Source organism: Styela clava, chromosome 1 (genome assembly GCF_964204865.1).
Source record: "Styela clava chromosome 1, kaStyClav1.hap1.2, whole genome shotgun sequence".
In the NCBI taxonomy this organism is placed as follows: domain Eukaryota; kingdom Metazoa; phylum Chordata; class Ascidiacea; order Stolidobranchia; family Styelidae; genus Styela; species Styela clava.
Window position 1 is genome coordinate 5,394,546 of NC_135250.1, and position 25,859 is coordinate 5,420,404.

The 25,859-nt window shown below is 36.6% G+C and overlaps 1 protein-coding gene across 1 annotated transcript in view; it reads left to right on the forward strand.

Moving 5' to 3' along the window:
* The first annotated feature begins 5,532 nt into the window (after window positions 1-5,532).
* LOC120337512 (fibrocystin-L-like) overlaps window positions 5,533-25,859 on the forward strand; it is a 65,398-nt gene continuing 45,071 nt past the window's right edge. Inside the window, exons 1-19 of the mRNA XM_039405317.2 lie at window positions 5,533-5,703; window positions 12,588-12,674; window positions 12,833-12,974; window positions 13,551-13,659; window positions 14,150-14,352; window positions 14,603-14,808; window positions 15,223-15,317; window positions 16,626-16,809; window positions 18,107-18,288; window positions 19,006-19,141; window positions 19,835-20,032; window positions 20,323-20,484; window positions 20,956-21,187; window positions 21,594-21,738; window positions 22,526-22,685; window positions 23,258-23,392; window positions 24,176-24,369; window positions 24,745-24,944; window positions 25,386-25,563. Of these exons, the coding sequence (XP_039261251.2) occupies window positions 5,655-5,703; window positions 12,588-12,674; window positions 12,833-12,974; window positions 13,551-13,659; window positions 14,150-14,352; window positions 14,603-14,808; window positions 15,223-15,317; window positions 16,626-16,809; window positions 18,107-18,288; window positions 19,006-19,141; window positions 19,835-20,032; window positions 20,323-20,484; window positions 20,956-21,187; window positions 21,594-21,738; window positions 22,526-22,685; window positions 23,258-23,392; window positions 24,176-24,369; window positions 24,745-24,944; window positions 25,386-25,563 (2,997 nt within the window). The 5' untranslated portion in view covers window positions 5,533-5,654. The remainder of the gene's footprint in view (window positions 5,704-12,587; window positions 12,675-12,832; window positions 12,975-13,550; window positions 13,660-14,149; window positions 14,353-14,602; window positions 14,809-15,222; window positions 15,318-16,625; window positions 16,810-18,106; window positions 18,289-19,005; window positions 19,142-19,834; window positions 20,033-20,322; window positions 20,485-20,955; window positions 21,188-21,593; window positions 21,739-22,525; window positions 22,686-23,257; window positions 23,393-24,175; window positions 24,370-24,744; window positions 24,945-25,385; window positions 25,564-25,859) is intronic.

The window sequence follows — 25,859 nt, forward strand, 5'->3', positions numbered from 1 at the left end:
TCTGTAAATGTTACAGTGTTATGCAGTTACGGTATGTCTAAACTACAGCCTGACAGCAATACCAGAATACCGTCAGACCGTACCGGTACTGCAATGTGAATAACTGAATACTGGAATAAGCTTCAATGGGTACGGTACCGTACGGTACAGTAGGGTACGGTACCGATACCTGACTAGGCTATCATTACCAAATATCGGTATTACCGTATTGTGTCAGTTTCGCAGTTTACTGATTTGATTGAATTGAATTTTCTGTGAAAATCCTTTAACAAACAATCTACAAAATAAGCTACACATTTCCAAGTGAATCGCGAAACTCGTTTTAATTAAAACCGAAAACAATGGTAAAACTATTTTTCAAAACAATAACATAAAGTTACCAGATTTTTCTCAAAGGTGTCGTAAAGCATATACATGTTTGAAAATAGTTGATCCTTTTTTATAAAACGAAAATATGAAGGGAAAAAATAACCATAATGATTTGAAGAAATTTAAAAAAAGACATTATTCAGATGTGGTGAAATTCAATTTATCTCGGCCTATAATGATTAGCGAATTCGTGATTAAAATCTGGCATGTATCGAGTATATCCCGCCAAACTGTTCCGTTGCGACACCTCGAGTATATCTTGAATGCTTCTATGCTTCTACGAAACAAGAGTGCTATGCTCAAATATATGGACACGTAATACAGAACAAAATGTTTCATCAATTCACGGAAATTCATAGCGTAACCTGAACAAAGCTGAACAGTGAAACAGCTACATGGTGACAATGCAGTGACTTATCCAGCACGGCAAAGTTTACCGATTCCAAAAAAACCCCAACATTTAAAAGACATTAATCATCACAGTGAGTGGACCTGTAAGCCCCGCTTTTACGAGACAGTTACGGTAGGTATGTGTAAGCATGTGTTACGGTACCGGAACTGACCTATCTTCACCAGTTCCTTTCTTGTGTCAGTGTCAATTAAAATTAAAATTACAAGATGATTCGACTCACAGCTGTAGTAACACCAGCTATCCGAATCACTACTGTATGTATTTTCGCAACCAGGTACCGTAGCACGCCGTTCCCCATAAACAACTCTTAGCGAAAAAGACTTACGCTCGCTTCTCAGCTGATATGCCATCACCGCAATCGCCACAAGGTGTGACGTCTTTTGATAGCCCGGAATCTATACAGACGAGACACAATAAAAACGTATCGAACGCGCCACTCTCAGCCCTTTGTCCACAAACAAGACACATGCATAGATCAGCTTCTTCTTTATACACTTGGCAGAGAACAGTGGTTTCTTTAATGAATAAAACACAATCGATTAACATATGTCAAAGCATATATCAACAACAAAAGGCAAATTTTTTTTTTTTTTTTTTTTTGTTACCGAACGTTTTCCGATCCGGGTGGCTAATACAATTACAATATATATATATATATAAAAACAGATAAGTAAACAGTCCACAATACGGACAAATATCTGCGGCTCTTGCAACACGACGAATACGTGATGCGAAAATGACCGAAAGGGAAACGCTAAACCAGACAACAGATAATATTACTAATTTACGCTACGAGCAAAGGGAAAAAAGGATAACAAGAGAGCAATGCTCAAATATATGGACACGCAGAACAATTCCCCAAAAATCATATGCGGTGACCAACGACTAACATACCGGCGGTGACTTACCAGTACCTGTATCGGGGTACCGTGACGGTACAGGGACTGTAATAGATATTTTAGGTCCTGTGACAATTGAAACATCAGTTGAAATATCTCGTGATATGAGTCAATTATGTACCGTATTATCGGATCAGGTACCGAACCACAGTCAAACATTTCAGATAAAAACGTTACTAAATAACATGCGTCAACTTAACACCAGCCGAATCGGGGTACAATTTTTGGTACAGTGACTGTCATAGCCGTTTAGGGCTGATGGACAATTCGACTACACGGACAACTCACCAGGCCTAGGGTGGTGTAGCCAGTCTGCGGACAATTTCATTCAAACCGCTATAAAACAAAAACCAATATATCTAACCCGTTAATTTTTTCACCGTGGGTGCATTGGCGGCCTTTATTCTACACGCTAAACCTCGTATTAACTTTCTACGACAAAGGGTTGAAGCATTGGGCTTCTAATTGCATTTCTGACCGTCATATATTTCAAGAACACGGTTATTTCGAACAAAACTCGTTAAATTATAAACAAAGCACCACATCACAGCAATCAAACATACGAAAACACGGTGGCCGTAAATTGGTTGACAAAGATAATATCGACGTATCGGAAATGCACACCCCCTATTCCCCCTCCTTCAAATGTAGAAACGCGAAACTTTCAAATATGGTTAAAAGAAACACAACTCTCCCCACCTGCCAAGTTTCATCTTTTTATTTCTCATATTTGTATGGATTTTCAAGCTTTTGACAGCTACGAGTTAGTTCAGTGTCACCGCGCTGCGTTACGGTACCAGAACTCCTGTCTTGTGACAGCGTGAATTGAAATTGCAAGATGGTCCGTTGGACACAAAATGGCGTCCGATATCCTTTGAACGTTTAGTGACGTCATAGCAAACAAAAACAAATCTTACAGAGCTAACAGAAATATTTGAAATAAATAAAAGTAATAGCCTTCTGGAGAAAAATTTCATCTTCAACCACTGAAAATTTCAAAGCAATTAGTCCAGTAATCAAAGAGAAAAGCGACTTTTTAAAAACGTGTCAAAGAACAAGAACAAGAACAACAACATAATATTGAAACGATCGTTATGTCCACTACGTGTCCAATAATGGGTCTACAATGATTGGTTACAACGCAGCGCACGATGCACTGCATACAGAGGCAAAATGTACGACAAAATTGTAAAAAACGTGCGTTTACAACGTAACACAAGGTGCCGCTATTTCTTATTCTGATCACGTCTTCGCACGCAAAAAACGAATCTCTTAAAGTCCACAGAAAATTTTAAATTAAATAAAAGTAATAGCCTTCTAGCGAAATAATCAAACTTCAACCACTGAAAATTTTTAAGCAATTGGTCAAGTAATAAAAGAGAAAAGCGACTTTCAAAAATTTTGTGCCAAAGGACAAGAACAACAACAACATAAAATTGAAACAATCGCTATGTCCACTACCTGTCCAATAACGTAAGACAACTCCAGAAAGCAAAGTTCAAATATTTCATCAAAATCTTTCGTGGCATGAGAAAGCCATCATCAACGTCGGCCGTATGCAAATACTGGATAGACGCTTTCATTGTCATTTTTGTTTAGTGCAAATTGTGTATAATTGACATATCAACGTGAATATAATAACGATGTCAAAAACGTACTAACGCGTGTCCTTTGTGTTGTGTATTAGAGCAGTGCTCACTTGCTTCCCACAAATGTACATTCGTCAGAATCTGCATCGACTTCGAATTCGAATGTAGTCAATCTTTCAACATTCCTTGATACATTCGCCCGCTATGCCAAACTTGCACACTAGGAAAAGCGAAATTTTATTTTCAGGAATTGGTTGTTCAAAGGTAGAGTCTTGGTAATGTTTTAAATCAATAACGGGATTTTATTGACAGCTTTGCTACGATCACATACTAGGCTAACGAATAAATTTAGGGCGAGATTAACATTTTCAAAGTTTGTGTTTTTGTGATTATATACTGTTTATTTTTGCATTAAAATTAATTTTAAGAATATCATTTTGTTTTGGCAAAAGTAATTTTTGGTTTCAAAAACTCTAATGCACAAAAATTCTGTAAGCGTGAATACATGTTCATAATTGATGCCAGCATACGCTATGGAAGTGGTAAATACAGTAAATAATTGAAAATTAATCTGTTATATATAATATCATTTTAATCACAACATTACATAAATTTTATTACGCAACAAAAATTAGGCTTCGCTCATGTGAATAGTTCATTGTCTATATAAGTTTATCAATAGCTACAAACAATAAAAGAAAATGCCGACAATACAATACTTCACACAATTATAAAAAAATAATCTTTGTTTATTTGTGTTAGTTGTGTGACCTTAAATACTATAAAGTAAAACAAGAAGATTGCGTGCCTATGAATGTTTATTCAATACGCTGTTAAAAATAGTTGTAATCTCACAGGTATTAATCGTGTGAAATAAACGAGTAATCACCCTGGGCACTGACATTATGCTTACGGTATTTTATTGTGACTACACAAATGCATTGGTTGATAATATCAGAACTTAACGGCCAATTTAATATCAGAATGAATAAAATTTAATAACAAATTTTATTTTCCAAGTAGGACCACGGCTAATATCATATGCTTACATTTGATAAATATTATCTTCTCCCGACTTGAATGATTTTATTATTACAGATTGCTATATTATAAAGTAGTAAGAAAAACATGTTTTACAAGATTCAATTCACTTCCATTATTTAAGCCAGATACCTTTATTTCGTTTTCGTCGCAGCTAAGCTACTGTTGCCTATAACTACCAAGAAATTACTGTAACCATGCAAAAACAATTTTGCAAAAATTTTGTTTTGTCGAAAATGCTCCATACCCTCAATTATGATTAAAAAACGAGATTTTACTTTTTAAATTAACGTTGTTCTGAAAACAAAGTGACGAATCACATCAAACATATTATAACTTTGTCTACACTTGCCCATTTTAAAGACCACCTTTTTGTGGACATGCTCTAAAAAATTTAAAAGTTTATTAGATTTTTGGTTTGAACGAACAATTTAAAATGAATGGAAGTTGATTTTTATTCAGGTTGACATATTCTCATAAAAGTTTTATTTAAATAAGGTTGGAAGATTTGATATTTTGTAATAAATTAAGTTTCCTTTGATTTTTCTTCAATTCCTACTGCACTGCAAATTCAAAAAAGATACGGATGTCTCAATTTCATTAAATTCGGGGACTAGGTTTTGATGCGTAACTTTGGATCAGGTGCTGCCACAAAAAATAATTGTATTGGCTTCGTCAAAGCATCGTGTGTGTTGTTGGTGTGAGACCACAGTATCATTCATTAAACAAAAGCTTGTACTCGATTTCGTGGAACGAATCACGTTATTTTTCCAGTTGGCATGGTACGTTCAAAACTATGATCGCTGACAAATAAATTAAATATATGGGATTTCTTATTATTATAATCTATATTTGCCCTGATGCAATAACATTTTAACAAAAACCTTGAACAGTATTGTTGTCCGATGGTGTTTATTGTTCGCCGATACAAACAAAGAAAATTAAAAACCATATTTAATATCGGAAATGATAATAATAATATAACCTAGTCGACACCATTGTTTGAGAACCTATTGTTTCATCTTCTGTCCTAGAAAGTTGATATCTTTGAAAATGTATGTAGCTGAAACGGAAACTTCACCCGAATTCTTGAGTAAACTGGCGTCTCTGCGAAGCAAAATTACTTTAAAATTCAGCAAATCAATACAGTTTTTCATACTCAACAGCGTTTCATTCTATATAAAAGTGCCAGCTTCAACTGGATGTCACATTCTGGCAGCAACATTGCAGCATAGAATACCATTTTTATTAGTTGTTATTTTTTGCAAATTATATTACTACAAAATCGAAGCAACGGCGAAGAAAGAATTTGAGTTTGGGGAAACTTGAGGCCGAATATACAGCATGTTAATTGCTACATTGACCGCTCTTCTGTTAGCGGTCAGCACAGCAGGTAAGAATATTATACTATACAGATAATAATTTATTATTTGTATTACTAATTACCTTTTATTTAAAAATGATTGATGCTTTACATTCGCACATGGTGCTGCATTGAAAATTTTCAGCTCTCTCAGTTAGCAAAAATCATTTCTCAGATTGTGAGCTTATTCACAACTGAATCTGTTACACTCGCAAGTACATTCCCTCTTATTAGGTTTATATATAAAACCACAAATTGAAGGAATATTCGGGCCTTGTTTATTATATAACTGGTCTAATTGTAAAATTTGTTTTTGGTTTATTTATTTCTCCGTGAAATTCTATTTGGGCCCGTAGGCATGATACAGCAAGTGGCTTAAATGCCGTAAACGCAAAGCAAGTAACAATCGACTAACATGACTAGAATGAATGAATACTAGTAGAATGAATTTATCTTAATTTTAAAAGCTGCCGGTGAGGTAGGTTCGGATTAACAATTTTTCAAATCAAAATCGCATATTTTTTGTTATTGTTATATATACAAAAACATGGCACTTTTTTATTGCGACGCTTTTATATGTCTTTCAATCCAATATGCAACAAGAGAGAGATTCTCGACTATATTGAGACAAAGGTCAAAACAGAAGATTTGAATTTCCAACACAATTTGCATTCCTAACCCTAACTGGATAATTACTAATTTTCATATTTTGACCGTTGGCGGAATTTTTTTTTTTTGCGAGGGCTTTGTACAAAAGATCCGCGATTTTTTCATAACAAGAAAAATCTTTACAAGGAAATTAACATGAACAACTATAACATAATAACAAAACTATCTATATGTACACTTCGTAATCAATAAAAATACTATATATGTGTGTTTTAATGGAGAGCCGGGAGGCTAGCACCGATGGCATGCCAGAAACGGATCTCGATTTTGACCTGTCACCAAAATTTAAAAATTAATGAACTTGAAGACCGCACAATTTGACGAGGACAAAAAAATTTCCAAACTCATTATATTTCTGTATGTTTATGAAAATTTGCAAGTTCTAAAATACAGACAAACTGAACTCAAGTTAAACGTTCAGTGCAATTTCCAACCTTAACATTTGGCACGCATTTCAAAGACATGACACAGGTCCATGCGCATATATCCACTTTAATCATAAGTACCTTTTTCTATCGCTTGAATCGGCGATCGATTGAAAATATAGCGCAACATACTCTTTCGTTTGTCTTGATTTTTTTTTTTTGAACACGCGTTGGTACATTTATAAAATGAAACAACACGCTTGGTATTATCATCAGCTCTGAGAAATTAGTGCGCACAATTAAACTTGCATATCTCTTGCAAAGTAAAATGTTGATACCCTGTGAATACGGAATTCGATGCAAGAAAATTTTAATATATATATATATAATCAGGGTTGCCATCTACCCAGTGCCAAAAATAAGCACGGAGTCAAAATGTTATTTTTCAAGGGGAAAAGTCCTAACAACGGTAGAAACGCAGAATAAGAGTGAGATCATACACGAGTCTCCCACTTTTTATCATTAGAAGTCGCTTCGAACATGGTTGTACGCAGCTCCAAAATTGCAAAAATCTAGGGAATGAGAGTCACTGCCACACGCAATCTCTGAGACAAGGGTCGGCAACTTTTGTCGCTCCCGGGCCAAAACCAAGTGCTACGAATCTTGGCGGGCCGCACATATTTTTTCAAGAAAGTTAAAAACTGAACGGGTAGCTGATGAACCACATTATTTATACAGATTAGAAATTCAAATTTCGGACTTTAATAGCGAGCGAACACTGCGACAACTCGTGGACTCAAGTCGTCTTATTATACAAAATATTTACAAATAACACTTAATACGACTCTAGGTGACACACTAGATAAAATCAAAATTTTCTAAATGTCTATCACTAATCCTAGTTCTTCGCGAGGAAAATTTCATTTTGGTTAAGTAATTGAAAACAAAAGCGATTTTTTTCATAAAGATTGGAAAACGAATTATTAATGAAGAACAAGAATAACATAATAACGATCCGTAGGTTTAAGTGAAGCACTGTGGGTCGGATTATTTTACTCAGTGTGCCGGATATGGCCCGCAGGTGGCCGACCTCTAATCTAAAGTCCTCATACTTTGGTTTCCCGCAATGCTTCTTGTGTTTTTATGGTAGTATTGTGGGCACCGATTACTGTTTTCACCTTTCTCGATGTCGCAATAGCAGTAGTAAGAGCAGTAGTAATAGAAAATTTCTTTTCATGTTTGAAGCAGAACTCATGGTTACGCCTACTCTAAATTGCAGTTTGTCCCTAAAAACAGTATTCCTAAAAACTAACTGCAACTATTGTGTGTGTCACAGTTTGCCTGGAAATACCGCAAACCCCACCGTTGACAAAAAAAGTTCGTCGCTCGTTTCCACGCAAGCTTTGTACGCAAAACAAGTACTGGGTACTATCCACGTTTCTGAGATCAAATAAGCACGCGACTCAAAAATAAGCACTTTTCTTAGAAATAAGCACGGTATGACAACCCTGTATATAATTGATTATACATGAATATGTTCGTGTTATTTTTTGCGAATGTTGTGTTATCCAGAAAAAATAAATTGTAAATTACTGTGCGAAATCCTACACCGCTTTCGCACACACAGAGGCTTTTATCTGAAACGCCCTCGTCAACGATTCAAGAATATTTTAACAAAAAAGGAGTCGATGGAAATGACTATTCCAATCCAAACTTATTTTAATGCAATGATCGGATTTAAATTTTTAAGAAAGGGTTTTCTTTTGTATCTAACTCCCTAACAACAGGTTCCCTCATTTCAGAAATATATGTTTGAATATACGTATGACACGTTTTACATGTATATATATATAATTTATACATAATTTTTGAAATGCCATATACGCATGTAGCCCATTTGCTGCAGTCGTCTCGCGTCTAAAACAGAAAACTGGTTTGCTGATCCTCGCGAATTTCGAGAACTGGACCACCGCTTTTGGGTCTGCACCATGATGGCGCACAATCTGAACATAGTATGTGTACCAGGTCAGGGTTCAGGTTATGCGACATCTTGGTGCACATACTTCAGAAGCACCCCGCTTTTATATATGCTTATAAATATATTATTTGTACAGATGTTTACAATGCTAATCGCCCAATTTAGCGAATGAATTGATTGCGGTGTATGAAGTTGAACTAAATTATAAAACTTTTTTGGAGCTGTGGGTAAAACTAGAAGTTTTGGAAATAAACGGTACTTAGTAGCGGAAACTTCAGTTCATCAATAAAAATAGTGTTCATTTATTCCGGTACTTTCCAGCCTATAATATATACAAACAGTACCGATTGCGCATCACTTAAAAATTGCATACTGATGACGAAATAGTATCATACTAACAGCAAAATAGCATTTGTCATTTTTTTAGATCAAATTGAATAAGGAAAGCCAGTTAAATCTAAAGTGCAGTTTGAAATTTAATTGTAAAATATATCAGTACTAATTATAAAATTATTAAACTCTCTTTTGCTGTCGAGTATTTGAATTTTCATCTAAATTGTTCACTTCCATCGAATACCCTCACAATGTTTTCAGCGCACTCAAATTTAATCAAATTGAATAAGAAAAACCATCTAAATCCAAAGTGAGGTTTGAGATGAAATTGGGAAAAATATTGCTAATTAGAAAATTAGTAAACTCTATTTCGCTGACGAACATGGGAATTCTCATTTAAATTGTCCACTTCCATAGATAGAATACACTCACAATGTCCTCAGCGGCACTCTTTACAGTACAAGTATGTTGTTTACCAATTTTGTAGGGTTCACATTTGATCTTTCATAAATTTTAAAATACGATTTTGATAAAAATTATAATTTATATGGAAACTACCAAAAAAAAACAGCATTTCATTAATCGGAATATTATTACGCAATAACAAAACTCGGAGGCATAAGCCATTTTTGTTACACCCGACGTGACCTCTCACCTAAAATGTTAACGTGTAAAGTAATTCGAGTAGGTCCATATTGTTCCAGCGCTGTACACAGGTTTTGAAATGTCATGTTGTGTTTTGCGCTATCGACGATTTTAATTTTAAATTTGCGCGGACCCAATCAAATTGTTTCTTTTACGTGACATTGATACCAGACATCGTAGCCTACAACAATGCCGGAAAAATCATCTGTCTCTCTCGACGTAACAACTGATGAAGGTTCCTCAACCTTGCGAAGTATGTAATGCACAGATGGGCGGATAGGATTCGCCTTAGGTCTAAACTTTACACATTGCTGCAAATTCGCAGCCTATATGCTGCGATACACTCGTCTCTAATCATATATGGTAAACCATCAACAAAATGGCGTGATAAAATGGAGATTTTTGTGTTAAACACGCTGACACAGTAACGTATAGAATATCACGCTAAACAATGGACAACGCCTGATCCCACACACATTGAGTTATCGCGTTTCAAGACTTAAATAGTCTCCGCTTATGCAATTTTATTTATACCAGACATCGTTTTCCGTAGAACAAAAGAAATATCTCCAGCTACAGCAAAATTATGATTCATGTATTGGTGATATTGTGACGACACAATATTGTAACCAACACATGACGCGAACAATCCGTAAATATTATGACGTTACTAGTGAATTTTGTATCGGATGAATCAGCACAAGTAGTAAGGACGCACGTGTTGGTATGTCATGTAGACTGTAGACAATGTAATTGTATGCGACCTTTTTAATTAAAGCGCGGCGAATGGTCAAAAAAATCGGTACTGACGCGTTGTCTGGTCTGTGACCCTCGACCGAAAAAAATTCTTCCTAAACTTCGCTATGGCGCAATTTTTCATGCTTTTTGGTGAGCATTTCGAGTTGGCACATGCAACACTGTCCACATCCTCGCACCTCTGATTACCCTGCGCGGGTTCAAAATCCGTTCTGGAATAATTAGGCGCAAGAGGATTTCTAGACGCCTCGTCCCCGCCGAGTGGTTTACAAAAATATCATGACGGTTACGTCTTTCTCCATCATCCAAGTCTATGCGTCTGAAACAATTAACTAGCTGATTACTTTCATACCCCGCATGAACTGGTAATCGGACGAGAGGTCGCCCTACGCCTTTTGATTTGGCCGTGTTATCGACTTCCTTTCCTCCGGGGTGAATATGAAAATACTATTCTCGGCAAAAATTGGGTTTATTGACGAAATATTGTTTGAATGATTTTTAAAAGTTTACCTTTTGAAGATTTTGATGCCAATGGCGTGAAGTAGTGATATCAGTGGTGGATAAGTATGCTGGAAATGCATAGTGCCTGCACGTTCCATTAACAAAATGATAGGATAGGATTTACATATTTATCTCGGGGGAGAGGAAAGCCGATGAGACGGCGTATCCATACGGTGAACCACGGCCTCTCGTCCGGTTACCATTCCAAGTCGGGTACAGTGATTTCCCTACACCCGTCCTAATATTTCAAACACCCCCCCCCCTAATTTTGGGGTGCGATTCCACACTGTATAATTGTATTCAAATATAACGACTATGGCATATTTATCAGTGTAGATGAGGGGTTTTAAACCGCAGTCTGCGGGCCAAATACGGCCCGCGTGACGATTTAAAATGGCCCGCCGAACTTGAGTGAAATAGTTTAACACTTCATGTGAGACCTTTTGAGTTTTAGATACCGTTATTATCACAGTTTAAACACGTTTATTTCGTACCAATTGAATTACACCGGTATCTTATGCATACGTATTAGGATTACACACTGGGTATTAGGATTACTCACTGCAGTATTTTAGATATCAGCCGTATATTAGGAAAGCTTAAAGATGTCACAAAACGAAAACTAGGCACTGAAAACAGACGTTTTTATATGAATGACAGCGTTTCTATTTCTTTATTGAAAAGAATCAAACTTCAGCGATTTGTCTTCTTACCAAAAAATATTTCAGTTCCGAAGGAATACAACATCATGATCAGTTGACGCGCGTATTTCAAAATTTAATTTATTGCTTAATTCATGCAAAAGTCAAACAAACATGTTCAACAAAAATGTGAAATGTGTAACAAAACAAGCCATAAGTAGCCATTCATACAATGCCAGATGAGCAAGTAACTTCATTAGTCACTATCAGTTGCAAATTACTTGTTGAAACGTAGTAGTATATATTTACGGTTGAAAGTCGTGCTTGTTTTCTATTTCCCGGGAATTCTATCAGCTAAATATTATAATTATTGATTTCATTACATAACAAACTGCGATGCTAGGTGTATCTAAAATCAAGCTTGGATGCCTATTTTGGGGCCTATTTCTTAAAATTTTCTCAGCCGTGACGCCCCGCACTTTTCCTCGCCACCCTTTTATGGCCCTACAATTTTATTCTGCTGTGGGTTTTGGCTCGCCGTCAATCAACTTGGGGAGCCCCTCATGTACATCGTTTCTTAAATACATACCATTTTTTAAGAATACAAATAGCCTAGTTTTATCTCTAATAGCAAATTATTTACCACCCCTAAATTTCGAAACACCCCCCTAAAAAGAAGAGCTGGGGAACATACTGGTTATATTGTTTGTTTTCGGAAGCATGGACTTGGTGATGGAGGAAGCCGTAACCGACCAGCGGTTACGTGAACCACCCAACGACGGCGAGGAGTCCAGCAATCCTCTTTCACATAACCATCCCTGCATAGGATTTGAACCTGCAAACTCACGCAGTGTAATTAGAGGTGCGGTGGCGAGCGTATTCCTAACGCTTAGCCCGTTAAGCCACACCGCCGCGCCAAAATACATAATGCCCGAACAAAACAGGCAAAACTTTATTATAACATTTTTATGTTATTTGCACGTAACAGGGTGGGGATTTATCGTTATTCAATCATTTGTATTTTAGTGAACGGACTCACTGTGACCAGGATTCATGCAGATACAAACATTGGTTCAGCAGCTGGTGGAACGCTAGTGACAATTATAGGCGAAGGTAAGGGTATTCTGCAGTAATGTCATTTATCAAGGATGGTTAACACACGAATTGCGTGCTTCATTCCCGAAATTCAATCTCAGACAAACCAACCAATACTGTTCTAATCTCAACACTAATCCTACGATGCCTAATAATTTGTAATTGCTCTGATTAAGGTATTGTTGACAACAGTTTCGGTACATCTGGTACGTCAACTGATCTAGGCGTGGAAGTGAATTTTCGCTCACCAGAAAGAGATTACCCATGCAATATAGAAAAAGATGCCTCTGATGAAAATACCCTTATCTGCGAGACCACGTAAGTTAGTTGGTGTATTAGTTAGAATTTTGAGACTGTGGCTTAAAAATAAATGAGTTCAGGTAAAGTACACAAACTGAAAATATGTTGCTTTTTTACCTGCCGGTACTGTGTTTAAATTCTGTACGTGAAGCGTCCGTGCAATGGTTCCCATTTTGTTTCTGCGTGACATTTAGTTTCATTTTAGAAAGAAATCACAAGTACCTTGATTGGCATTTAACCGCTACTCGATCTATAGTGGCGCATCTACGTAAAAGTGGCGCCAATTGGCATCCTTGATCGTTGACTGACAATTTTTAAAGACTGTTCTTAATTGATATACTTATACGTTATTATTCAAATAAACGTACTAATTTCAATTATTTCCGATTTGAAATATTGTATAGATACGCCATACCGTAAACGTAAAGATATGCCACTGTCGACCTGTCCCGTGGATTCGTGACTTCAGTTTAGTAGATAAATAAGCGACCATGCAAGGCTGTGCCAACGGTATGCCTTGATCACTTTCAGTAGTATGCACCCCGACAACTTTTTTGAAGCAAACCATTTCTATATTAAATTGCCATAACACAGCCCAATGCCGAGAGGGTCATACCAACTGAGAATCAAGTCGAACGGAGATGAAGTGCCGGGAGCAAATATGTGTCACGGTAACCCTGACGGATGGTGGTGCAGATTTCAGGTGCTTTTTATTTATTTTTATTTTAATATTAAATTATTGATAATTTGAATTGAAAGTGCTAATTCTAAGAATATTTATGAATAAAATAAATTATGCTTTATCAAAATACTTGAGATAATACGTAAACGAAATCACAAAAAAATGGAGAAAGTGGCAACACTCTCGGATTATGAAACTGGAGAAAATATAATAGTAACGAAATAAGGAATAAGTAACTGTGTTCCAAAATCGAACTTGGACTTGATGGGCTGCTCTTATCGAATCAGATACCCAAGGCCTAGAAAATAATTCTAGGAACTCTTCGACCATGTGGATTTTGTACTGAATACCTTGCTTGTGAAATTTTTTACAAAGGATGTTTTAGTTTCTAACCGGTTAGTTGAAGCTATACTTTCAAGCGAAAAAGAAACTGTATCAGTGACCAAAAAGTTATCGGTCGAGCTCCAGTTTAAGTGGCATAAGGAAGGCAAAATGATTTCCATTATTATAGGTTTTGGAAGGTCGTACTCCTTTATTACACACCTTTTGGCCGTCGACTACAACACCAGGGAGTATAGTAGAGATGCATGGTAGACTATTTACGGACAAAACAGACGCCGGAGACTCTTTAAGTTCTAATGGAATCGAAGCAATTCTTTCTCGGGTGTATATTGGAGGACAGGAATGTAAACTTCGCATGGACAATGATACTCTGTAAGAATATTGAATTTTTGCAATTATTTTTTTGGTACTCCCGAATTATGTGAACTACGTTTCGGTGTCCGCCATCTTGGTATGCATACTTCGGGAGTACCCTTTTTTCGTCAAAACAATGATGACGACTTGAAACTTGTAATCTACAGAGTCTGAATTCGCTTTGCTAGGCCCCGGCGTAATTGCGATGCATTCGAAGTTAATGCATTCTGCGATTTGGCTATTTGATGATGAAATTTTAAATTGACAGATATGGCGTACAACTGGCTTTAAGGCAAAACAGCGATGATGAATACTCGAATTGGGGAAACATAAAATGTCTCCATCAAGGTACTTACGTTGGATGCCAAAATGCAAGTTTCATTATAAACGAGAATTACGGACGTTCGGAATTTCAACCCGGGGCTTTGACTGTTCATGCAGATTACAGACTATGTACCGTGCAGACGTACGCAGGTTAGTAATGTTATCTGTACTATATATTCAGGTAAACTTAATCTATTGAAAGTTAACTTGTCAATGATTACTCCACTGGAACGCACCAATGTGCTTCAAAACCATCTACGTACAAAGTACTTATTTGGGAATTCATCAGCTTTGCTTCGTGTTTGTGCCCGAACTCTAAACCAGCGTCGGGTAGAAATCTCTAAACCTCGAGGGTCAAGTCGGGTCATTCAGGTTACCAGTCAGTCACTAAGTCAAGTCTCTCGTGCGGTTAGTTGATGACTAGTCCGAATCATTCGATGACCTTGATGATTTGAATTCCTGATATGCGGTGATTCAACTCCAAATAGAGTCGAGTCAATGACTCGAGCCTTCACAACACTGTTCTAAACATGACTTTGCATGCCAATGTATTTTTTTCTTCAGTAATTGACTCTGTGTCGCCCACAAGCGGGTCAACTCATGGAGGAACAACAATAAGAGTGGAGGGGAATTATTTTAAAGAACCTGGCTCTGTTTCTGTAAGTATAACTCGAATAATAAACCATGGGGGCAACAACGCAATCAACTTTAACTCGCGATGTCGACGTGGAATTTGTTAAGCGTCACTTACCAGTAGCGGGATTCAAGCGCGGATTTTCGTTAGTATCGAACCCACTGACAACAGGTTCCCTCATTTCAGAGAATGTATTAATTCGTACTACGTAAGCTGCAATAACATGACACGTTTTACGTAATTCTATTATAAAACTTCTCAAAGTCTAAATATAATCATATAGTTGTCAATGTCAACTGCGGTGTATATTGTTTAATCATGAATGTTGTGACTTTGCCATTGTGTAGAAATGTAAAATATCGTCACGCTAATAACCGAATTGTGTAAGTCATTTTTGGCGATTTTGAGTTTTTTTTATAAAATAGGTATTTATGTAATGCTGCGCACCTGTCTGTTAACTCAGATTTTATTTTGAGAATTCCGAAACCCATAAAAAGGGAGATTTAGTATGACATGCACTTTTATGCAATTGGTTCGTCATAATGAATTATCATTGTTACCGCAGGACTATTGTGACGTCACAAAGGCAAAATAACCTCGCCTAAGTATTTTCGAGTTTTTGCATCTCGGATTCTAGCTTAGCGCGTATTAATTTGAATTTATACTACAGTATAAGAAGGCGTGCACTTGTGACGAGTCACTGTCCGAGTCCAATTCACCTTGGTTGGCTTTTATATTGGATGCATTGCTGTTTTATTCTTTATATTTAATCTTAGTCTTATTTCGGTGGGTGTGCAGAACGTGTTATATTATTGAAATATATATTTTTAAACATGAAAAATAATGTAATTGAAACTGATTAGCTATTTTTGCGATTAGACATTGTAGATACAGAAAATTACATTCGTTTTTGGAATGTTTAGTTTTCAGGACTGGTGCATATAGTAAAGTTGCAAAATTGCGTATGTCCCCCAAGTCATAGACACATTTCTGCCTAAGTCACAGAGCGCCATTATGACGCCACTTAACTGCGTCATACAAATTAACTCAAATCCGGCTACGATCAAAAAATTGAACCATGGCAAATTATTGACTCTCAATGGCATAACAATTACATTAGGAAGTTTTTTACGTTCTTCTCAAAACTGCTAAAAATGACTTACGCATTTCTGTTATTAGCGTGACGATATGTCCCTGTCATCATTCCATATTTATACCTTGTATTCATATACAAAATGTTATCTAAGCATTTACTTAGAGATAAGTCTATTTTACCTCTGAGTAAGTGCGCGTGACCTTTGTCTGAGCAACTTCTTTTGAATTAACTTTGCAGGTAGAGGTTGGCGGTTCTCCTTGCGAACTTCAAGAACTGGAGGATACCTGGTTGACGTGTAAAACACCAGGTACTGTCTCGGGTTATGATGTGTATCCTGGAGGCCGAGGAATTATTGCAGAATTTTATCCTGGGCTGACTGATTCAAGTGAAATTGAAGGCGTTGATTATGAAGATTATTCGGGTATGTTATAGTGCAGGAAATTATTTTAAAGCACGAAACTAAACTTGCTTACCTAACTAATATCACCAGTATATTATAACAATGCCAAGATGATGCAATGTCCGGGTATGGCGAATCTTTTTCCTTACCAGACAAAAAAATTATATTCCCAAAGTTTTTTTTAACAACTTCTGGTATATGGAATTCACTACCGTATAGCTTTTTTCCTGGCCGTATTGCGCAAACTGCTTCAAGTCTCTCGTCAATCAGTACTTCCAAACGCACAATCCCACACTTCAATTCTTTATAGTGCCAATAGAGCATTTTAATGGTCGCTCAGGCAGGATTTTTATTAATTTCTGAGTGAATGAGTAAATATTGTTAAAATAAAGAAAAATATGCCGCATGATATATTTTTAGGTACTCCCGTAGTGTGTATACCAGGTTCGGGTTATGCAATGATTTTATTCCGATTTTCCTTATTATAGTTCTATTACGAGATTGGGGACTGTCTGTGTTAATCAAGTGAATATACCACCTGTCCATAGGTTTCCGTCCCTTTACACAACTTGATGTAAAGTAGGCGAAATATTGATACACACACTTCTTGAATAATGCGAGTCATATATTTACAAAATTTTATCCTTCACTAATCCGGGTTGTAAATATAACGTTACCGAGAGATTACTCTGTTTTATATTATTTTTCTGTAATATTTCTTTTTTTTTTTTGTTTTTTTGAAAAGTACAATAATGGGTATTCTCAAAACATACCGGATCATTTTGTGACCTGCGCACACGGAACGGCGCTTCGGAAGTATTCGTACCAAGATGACACACAACCTGAACAACCCTAACCTGATACAATACCATGTTCAGGTTGTGCGCCATCTTGGTACGAATACTTCGGTAGCACCTTGGAGCAATTTGTGACAAGCAAACTCGTAGGTCCGACTCTACGGTAAGTCTCGACCTGTATTTGTCATCGTATTGGTAATGGCTGAAAACGCTGTCTCACACATCTAGGTCGTTGCAAAAGGCAATAACATTTTATTGCCTTTTCCGACAGCAATGGATCAGCCAAAAGTATGCAATGGCTTTTTGATTGAAATCAATGATTAAAGATCAATCAGACTCTTTTCATATCGTTGCGGACCCACTGTGCAGTCATCCAAAACCCCAGGGGTCCGCGGATCCCAGTTTGGAAACACTGGCTTATACAATCAAACATTCCTTTGAGTATAATATATTAAAATATTTATATTTTCGACATTTGTAGCATACTCATTTGTTTCAAAATTACACTCTCGATTCGAAAGGTACAAAACAAAGAATCCCGTACGAACAATCCAACTTCAAACACACAACATCAGAATCTCCAACCGTTGTCCGTGTTAGAGGATTCTTCCGACCCGCAAAATCGGGTACATACACGCTTAGTACGAGTGTGGAAGCGGATGTGTACCTCAGTACCGATCACACAAAAGCGAATAAAGCTGCGGTATGTCAAATCTAGAAGATTATTCTTTTGTAATATTCTAGAAAATATATTGTAATTAGAGGTTTCTATAAAGTTATTTTAATTTTTTTTCTTTCGTTAATTTTCTTAAGGGGGTAAAACTTGTAAGTCTTCACAGAAACAACCGTACTGATGGCAATCATGGGATAGTATTAGATTTTTTTTTATATTTATTACCGGGAAAATCAGTTAATACGGAAAATCACTTATCGAACCACGGCCATACTATATCTCCATGCCTACTTCCTAACTATAGCCATCTATGAAGGAGTCCATCCAAATGGTGATTGTGACCGTATATCCATTCCCACTGTTGAATGTCGTATTTCGTGGACAAAACCATCAAGAGAAATCGTAATGTGAATATACGACTTCTCAAAAAAAGACAACTATCTTGGTTATAATTGATTGAGGGCAAAACGATGGTCGGATCTTACCTGGCATGGGTTCTTAGAAAATGAACGACAAGTAGACCGGATTCCCGCGTCTGGCCTTTGCTCTAATAATGTTATAGTCTTTTTATACTGATATAGGTGGTTATATAGATTGCTGATTGCTTCGTCCAGGATACGATTATTGGGAAATTGAGGTTTTGGTGTTCGTGTCCGTTTATTTGAGCATTTCTTTCTTTGTCTTTATCAATTATTTAATCATCTTCTATGCTGATTATGAAATCAAAATATACTTATCCTTCCATAGATGTTGGAAGACGGTGTTCAATTAACTCAAGGGAATCTGTATTATTATGAAGCCGTGCGATTGGAATCATCAACCTCGGTCGCCATGACAATCGAAGGTTATCTCAGGGAAACTGACTACATGAGCTCCCAAACATGTGAGTACATATGAGTGTGAATTATATCCATCGATGTCATTAGTTTTTAAAGCCAAGCTTTCGCGATATTTTCGAACACAACTGATATTTTATTGAACCAATAAAATCATGAGACAATAAAATTATTTGAGTTTTTATTTTTTCTTGAGGTGAAATTTCACGAATGTTGTTGACGATGTTATATAGAGGCTACTGATATTCATTCAACTCTGTGAAGACAATTATGTTATATATATTAAATTATATATGCAAAATTGTTGTTCAGGATAGGGCAAAAAACATCCCACACTTTAGATTAAAATGAAATATAGGAGTTTTATCGTCTCACCCTGCATAGTCATGTAACAAATACGTAGAGATTTATACATGAAATGGAAATACTATTTCATTCAAGAGTCTTGCTGCACACTATCACAAATGTATTTCTGTAACGTTCCGTCTGACCGGTTAGTTGAAAAATGCTTGTCTGAAAAAGTCTGACCCTGGTCAGTCGAAACGTTACAGAAATACATTTGCGTTGGTGTGCAGCAAGACTTTTGAATCAAACAGTATAGTCATACTTGTTTTTTGCCACAGCATACTTTCGTTACGCGCATACGGACGATCCACTTCCACAAAAGCATAAAGCAAAGAAAAATAGTTAGTCCTGCGTTAACCCTAACTGATAGTAAAATAGAAATACCGTTATTTCAGCTATGTCTGTAGACGAAGTTCAACAAGTAGCCTCTACGTCGCCCGATCATCCTGAAATTCAGACTATCGGCTTGACTAATTGGGAAACCGACGCCACTGCAGTAAGTGAAGTGATTGATCTATGCATCAAATGCAATCCTGATGTAAACTGCACCTCTGAAGAAGAATACGTGTTTTCGTTACACGGCATTACATCAGGTATACTTTTTATACAACTAATCTGAGTCGGATTTTGAATTAATGAACCAAACTGCGATATTTTTGAAGACGAGTGAAACTATATTGAAGACAATAAAAATTAGTTGATGATTTTTTATTGAGATTGAATTTTTATATGACATAACATTGAACGGTTAAAAGCAATTTTATTCATATATAACAGTATAACCAATACTCAAAGGCGTCAAAAATCGGAACTACTTGTCACAATATTTCCACGGCTATAACTTATTATTAGTTAACTCTGTTTAAATTTGATTCGTTTACAGGCGAATTGCTAGTCAGTTCTACAGCAGAAATGATCCAAACTGCTATTAACAAGCTGCCTACACTTCTTGGCGATACTGTGAGCGTAATACAGTCAACAGATACAACAGTCATCGGCGAATGTGATCTTGGCCATCATCAAATTACGGTGGGATCTAAGAGAGGTATGTAGATTCGCTGATATCCATCCAGCCCACAACTGCCTAAATGAATAAAAAAAATTGTGCACAATTGTTGCTGAGCCAGCCAAACATGAAAAGCGCAGCCAGAAACATTGTTGGTAACAATAGCGTATTTCAAAATAAATAGTTGATTCAAATAGTTTCCATTCGTATAAACTATTTTTCTTCATGCGACATGGACTAGTAAAGGAGAGGTCCAGTCTACCATATGATTAGGTCATCTTATAGGCTTCTCTCTCTCAAACAGCCCAATCATTCGGCGTCGATATATTATCTGTTCCACGCAATAATATTTGATTCGGATACACAATTCAGACTATCCCAAACCCTTGGCCCAATAACCTAAGTCCGACATAGTTTATCTTGGCATGATAATTTCTGCTAAAATATATCAACGTAGGATTCAACTTGTATCAACATTATTCTATCAATGTGTTTTTCTTATTTTAACAGGTTCTCTGCCCCTCTCGGTTGTAGCAAAACATGCAACAAGCATTAGTGCGACTTTGTCGGTATCAACTGCAGCAGTACCCGACATGCAATCCTTTACCGTGGGGCTGAATGGCATTCCTACTGGACACGTTGCTGTTGGAAACACCGCACAACTTGCGTCAGCTGTACGTGCAATATTTGGTACTAAATGTCCGGCGGCTTTGGAAAAGGGAATTGGATATGGAATGTTTGAGTAAGTTGAACTCGACATTATTGTTGAAGAAATCATGAAACGCGGGAATAAATATTAGAATGAGATCAAAAATGATTTTTAAGTGGACACACTTTTTGAGACTGAATCCAGCCCGTCGGATACCTCAACGAAATAATAAAATAATGAAATAACAAAATACTTCGCTTTCTTTAGTAAAATATCTAATCACGGCGATCAAGCATCGTCCACTCCCGCACCGCGAATTGTTGATAAATGCACTCTAGCCTGTATGAGCCAAAACGTCTGTAAGCCCTTTTATTTATTTTCAACTTTGTAGGAACCAAACGTTAAAACATTCCATGCCCGACTGAATTACAATCCCTCAGTAAATTTTCGCTTACGAAATGTTATTATTCAACTAATAAATGTTCTCATCTCTATTTAGGGATTTCGAATCAACCACAACAGCCCCGACAGGCGAATTATCACGGGAAGATTCTTATTGTGGATCGAGGTCGTTGAAAAATCCTACAACACTATTCACCACTACTGAAGATATAAAAGCAATCAGCATAGCTACGACCATGAAGGTTTGTGTCCATGAAGTTATAAACAAAATTAAAATTGCAAAGAAAATTTATGGATATCATATATTGTTTTGGCCCTCACAGATGTATTAAAGAAAGTGAAAATACTTGAACAATTACAGATTAAAATACAATAAACTTGGTTAAGATATATTGAGAACTGGCTTCATAACAAAATTGAAATTGTAAAGGGACTTTATAGAAACACTGTGTGTTCTTCTGCGTGGCTACTCAACCATTTTTACCATCCGTTTACAAAAATTAAAACATCCTGCGTTTCGGTCATTGCAGAAAACATCTGTAATTATGCAAACAAAATTCCAAATTCATCATTCAACAAAATACAAAAACGACAACAACATATTATTGACAAAACGATCCCTATGTACATTTCGTGTCCAACAAGAGCAGTGCTCAGTTTCGCGTATGGGTAATGGCTTTACCATACAACAGCAATAAAAAACGATGTTATTGGTTTCAATACATGACGCAAATGCCGTCAAAATTAAATAGTCAAAACGCCTGGGATAGTCCGCCGGTTGAGTAGCTTCATCTACTAAAGTTTTTATGTGTGCCCCAGCTGGATGCCTGAACTTGGTTACATAGCCCACCGACAAAAAATGTTGCTTGCGCCTGGTCTATACTAATTCTGGCCAGGATTGGAGTTCCCTTGGGAAAGGGTGTCATAACATATTCCTATAAGCCAGTCGGGCAACAGGTTTTTTCAAATTTTACCTGCTGGAAATCATTTAATATAGCATTATATATTTAAATGAGTTTCCTTTTTTAGGTTTGCTTTGCGTACAAAGGTTCGGTATCCGGATCTGTGAAATTGGATTACTCGTACATTGTCTCTGAAGAGAGAAAAAGTAGTTCTATACAATTGCCTGTCGCCGAGTCTGCTGATAACTGGATACACACGTGTGTGGATATAATGCCGATAATAGCTGGTGATTATAAGTTGTTTCATTAATTTTAAGGATTGCGATTGTTATTTTTTGATATTCCAATATTTCATGTAACCGTACATCGTTGATTAGTTAATACAGATAAAGCAATTTGACAGATTGGCCGGTCACAAGGAAATCTTGAAATTCAATCACCTTCAAATATTGGTGAAACCCCTTTAAAAAATGCTGACCCAGTACCAATAGCGTTATCTTCAATATATATATACACAATAAATAGTTAAATTACTTATACTTTTGATTACGGAAAGTCTTCAATACCGCAATAGCATAACATGAGGTAGTTTAAAACCGCTTTTAATGGATACGGCTTTATCTAGTTCATGCATCTGAAATAAATAACTGGCAAACCGATCCCGGTAACCAGACGAGTGACCGTGGTTCACCATCTGATTAAAGCCGTCTTCCTTCCTATTTCTCCCCACCTTTCCTCTCCCCCAGGATAAATATGTAAATCCGATCCTATGCCATCTGATAACATGACATAGGTTATATGTATTTGACCTTTTTTATTGAAGATATTGTCACTAAATTTTGTTATCACTCCATTTCAGCACATTTAGTTGGAGTAGCCGCCTATGGACATGAGATTACTGGCCTTGCAGTCGCTGTCGGCCCATCAGATAACGGTTTTTTCATCGACAACGTATTTGTTGGAACACCTTATTATACAGACACTGCATTGGAAGGTATTAGCGCTATGCTCTACTGTATTTATTCAAATGCTTTATATTGTACTGTATTTTCCTTGTCAACCCGGAAGAGAGGCGGTGTTTATAAATTAAATACAAAAATGACTAACAACCTAAATAAAATATAATTTGAACATGCAAGTCAACATATATATACGCCAATAGGAAAGAAAATGTTACAGCTTATTTAACTTGGCTAACCCCCAAATAAATGAAAGTAAAATACATAAAATTAATGGTAATGCTCGGGGAATGGCTAGTAGTAATCTATCATTTTGAATATATGAAAATTTGAATCAACGCTTATCAAATGCTTATTATACCACATTCACTTTTATTTTTATTTTGATAAGAGTTGTTACTATGTTAGTTCTGTTCTGAAGTTCTGTTCTGTTTAAACAGATTTTGTCTGGAACTTTTTAACAATCAAACGAGTTGGGAATGTGCCGAGGGTTGGTTTATTGAATTATTACAGAATATTTTTTACATATGCGCCTACAATCGTGGGTTATGGTAATCGCTTGTCGTTTACAGTTTACTCCACCATCAAATCCATGCATCTGAAACAAATAACTGGTGCCCGACATGGACCGATAAACGGACGAAAGGCCGTAGTTCGCAACATGATTAAGCCGTTCTGTCGGCTTTTCCTCTCCGTCTGAATAAAATTGAATTCCCATCCAATCCATCGTTTCTGTAGTTATCCATGTTAACTTGTATTCAAGGTCATTTTGACTTGTGTTCATCAAATCTATTCTTTATATTTTGTTTGTTTTGCAGACATACGCACTAAAAGAAGGCTGCCATTGGATGAAAACCGTGTTGCCGCAGTCACAGTACAACAAGATGGCTCGAGCTATGCTGTTTCAATTACTCCTCTAAATTGCGGTCATAATCTGCCTCTCATTGAAATTGCATATGCAACAGCATCCGGTGACGGCACGTTCGTCAGCGAAGCTCAAACAACTTCATCGGTAAGATTTCTATGTTGCACCACCTCGTCTCTCATGTTCCTTTTTAATGCCTCGAACTCTCTCGTTTTATCCTTTATTCTCTCGATTTCCTCTCCTCTTCCTAGTCTTTTCCACTTTTCTCTTATTATTATTTTAATTGTCTCGGACTGTCTCATTTTATCTTTTATTCTCTCAATTTTCTTCACTTTTTTCTTATCTTCCCCATATTTCTCTCGTTTGTTATTTTAATTGTCTCGATACTCTCTCGTTTTGTCATTCATTCTCTCATTGTTCTTCCCCCTTTCTCTTGTTCATTCCTGCTCCCTTTTTTTATTTGTCTCGATACTCTCTAGTTTTATCATTTATTCACTCAATTTTCTTCGTTTAAAAATTTAGATCACGGTAGTAAGAACTCAAGAGGTTGCGCAACCGATGGGCGGAACCTTTGCTCTCACATTACCTGTAGACGGAAGTACCTACGGCGGGACTCTAGCTAGCATTCCATGGAATGCAACTGATACATATTTAGAGAATGCCATTGAAACGCTGAACGGAGTCACTGATGTTCAAGTAACTAGAGGGGGAACGTGCAGAGGGTGAGAAATGATCACTCTTAACAACTATCGAAACAATGATACTGGCACAATTTTAAAAAAATTGAATTTTTTGTCGGATCCTCTCTTTTTGAAGTGGTAATATAATAACGATATTTTCAAAATGTTTTTTTGTGCTATGCAATTTTTTTTTTAGGAAAGTATTTGATTTATTTTACTTATGCACGTTCACGCATCAGAAACAAACAACCGACTAAACTAATACCATACCCAGCACGAACTGGTAACCGAATTGGAGGCCGTGGTACGTCATATGACGTCTTGTCGGCTTTCCTCTTCCTCGCGATAAATGAAAAAATATATAGTATAATATATATTTGTTCGTGGATTAAAACGGTTAAACAAATGGTTACTATTTATTAGAGACTTTATGTATTTTACACGTATTCACATATTTTATACTTTACGTATTCTACGTTTTAGATACACATGGGACGTGACTTTTAGGAATCCAGCAGGCCGACAAGGTAGCTTCACCGTTGACCAGACCGAGATCACTAATGCTGATGCGACTTTCGATGCCAGCGTCAAGTCTCAGGGAGGACTCTATCTCAATCCTATTCCAGCAGATTGGCTCCGAACGGCTCACCAGAAACCACAGGTGAATTCAGTAATGTTCTCCATCGCATTTCACAAACCACAATTAGGGTAATTTTATGACAAGTAAAGTAACTAAATATAAAATAATAAACATTAATGGCAATACCAAGTAACACTTTGAAAAATCGAAAAAACGATGAAAATAAGTTGAACGATTCTCAAAATAACTATCAATGATGTTGAATTCAATATAATGTAAGATTTCTACGTTTTTTTCTACTGGTCAGCCTAGTTTACCCCAAGAGAAAAAAATTCAAAACGTTTAAGTCGATAAATATTTGGAAATATCAATTAAAA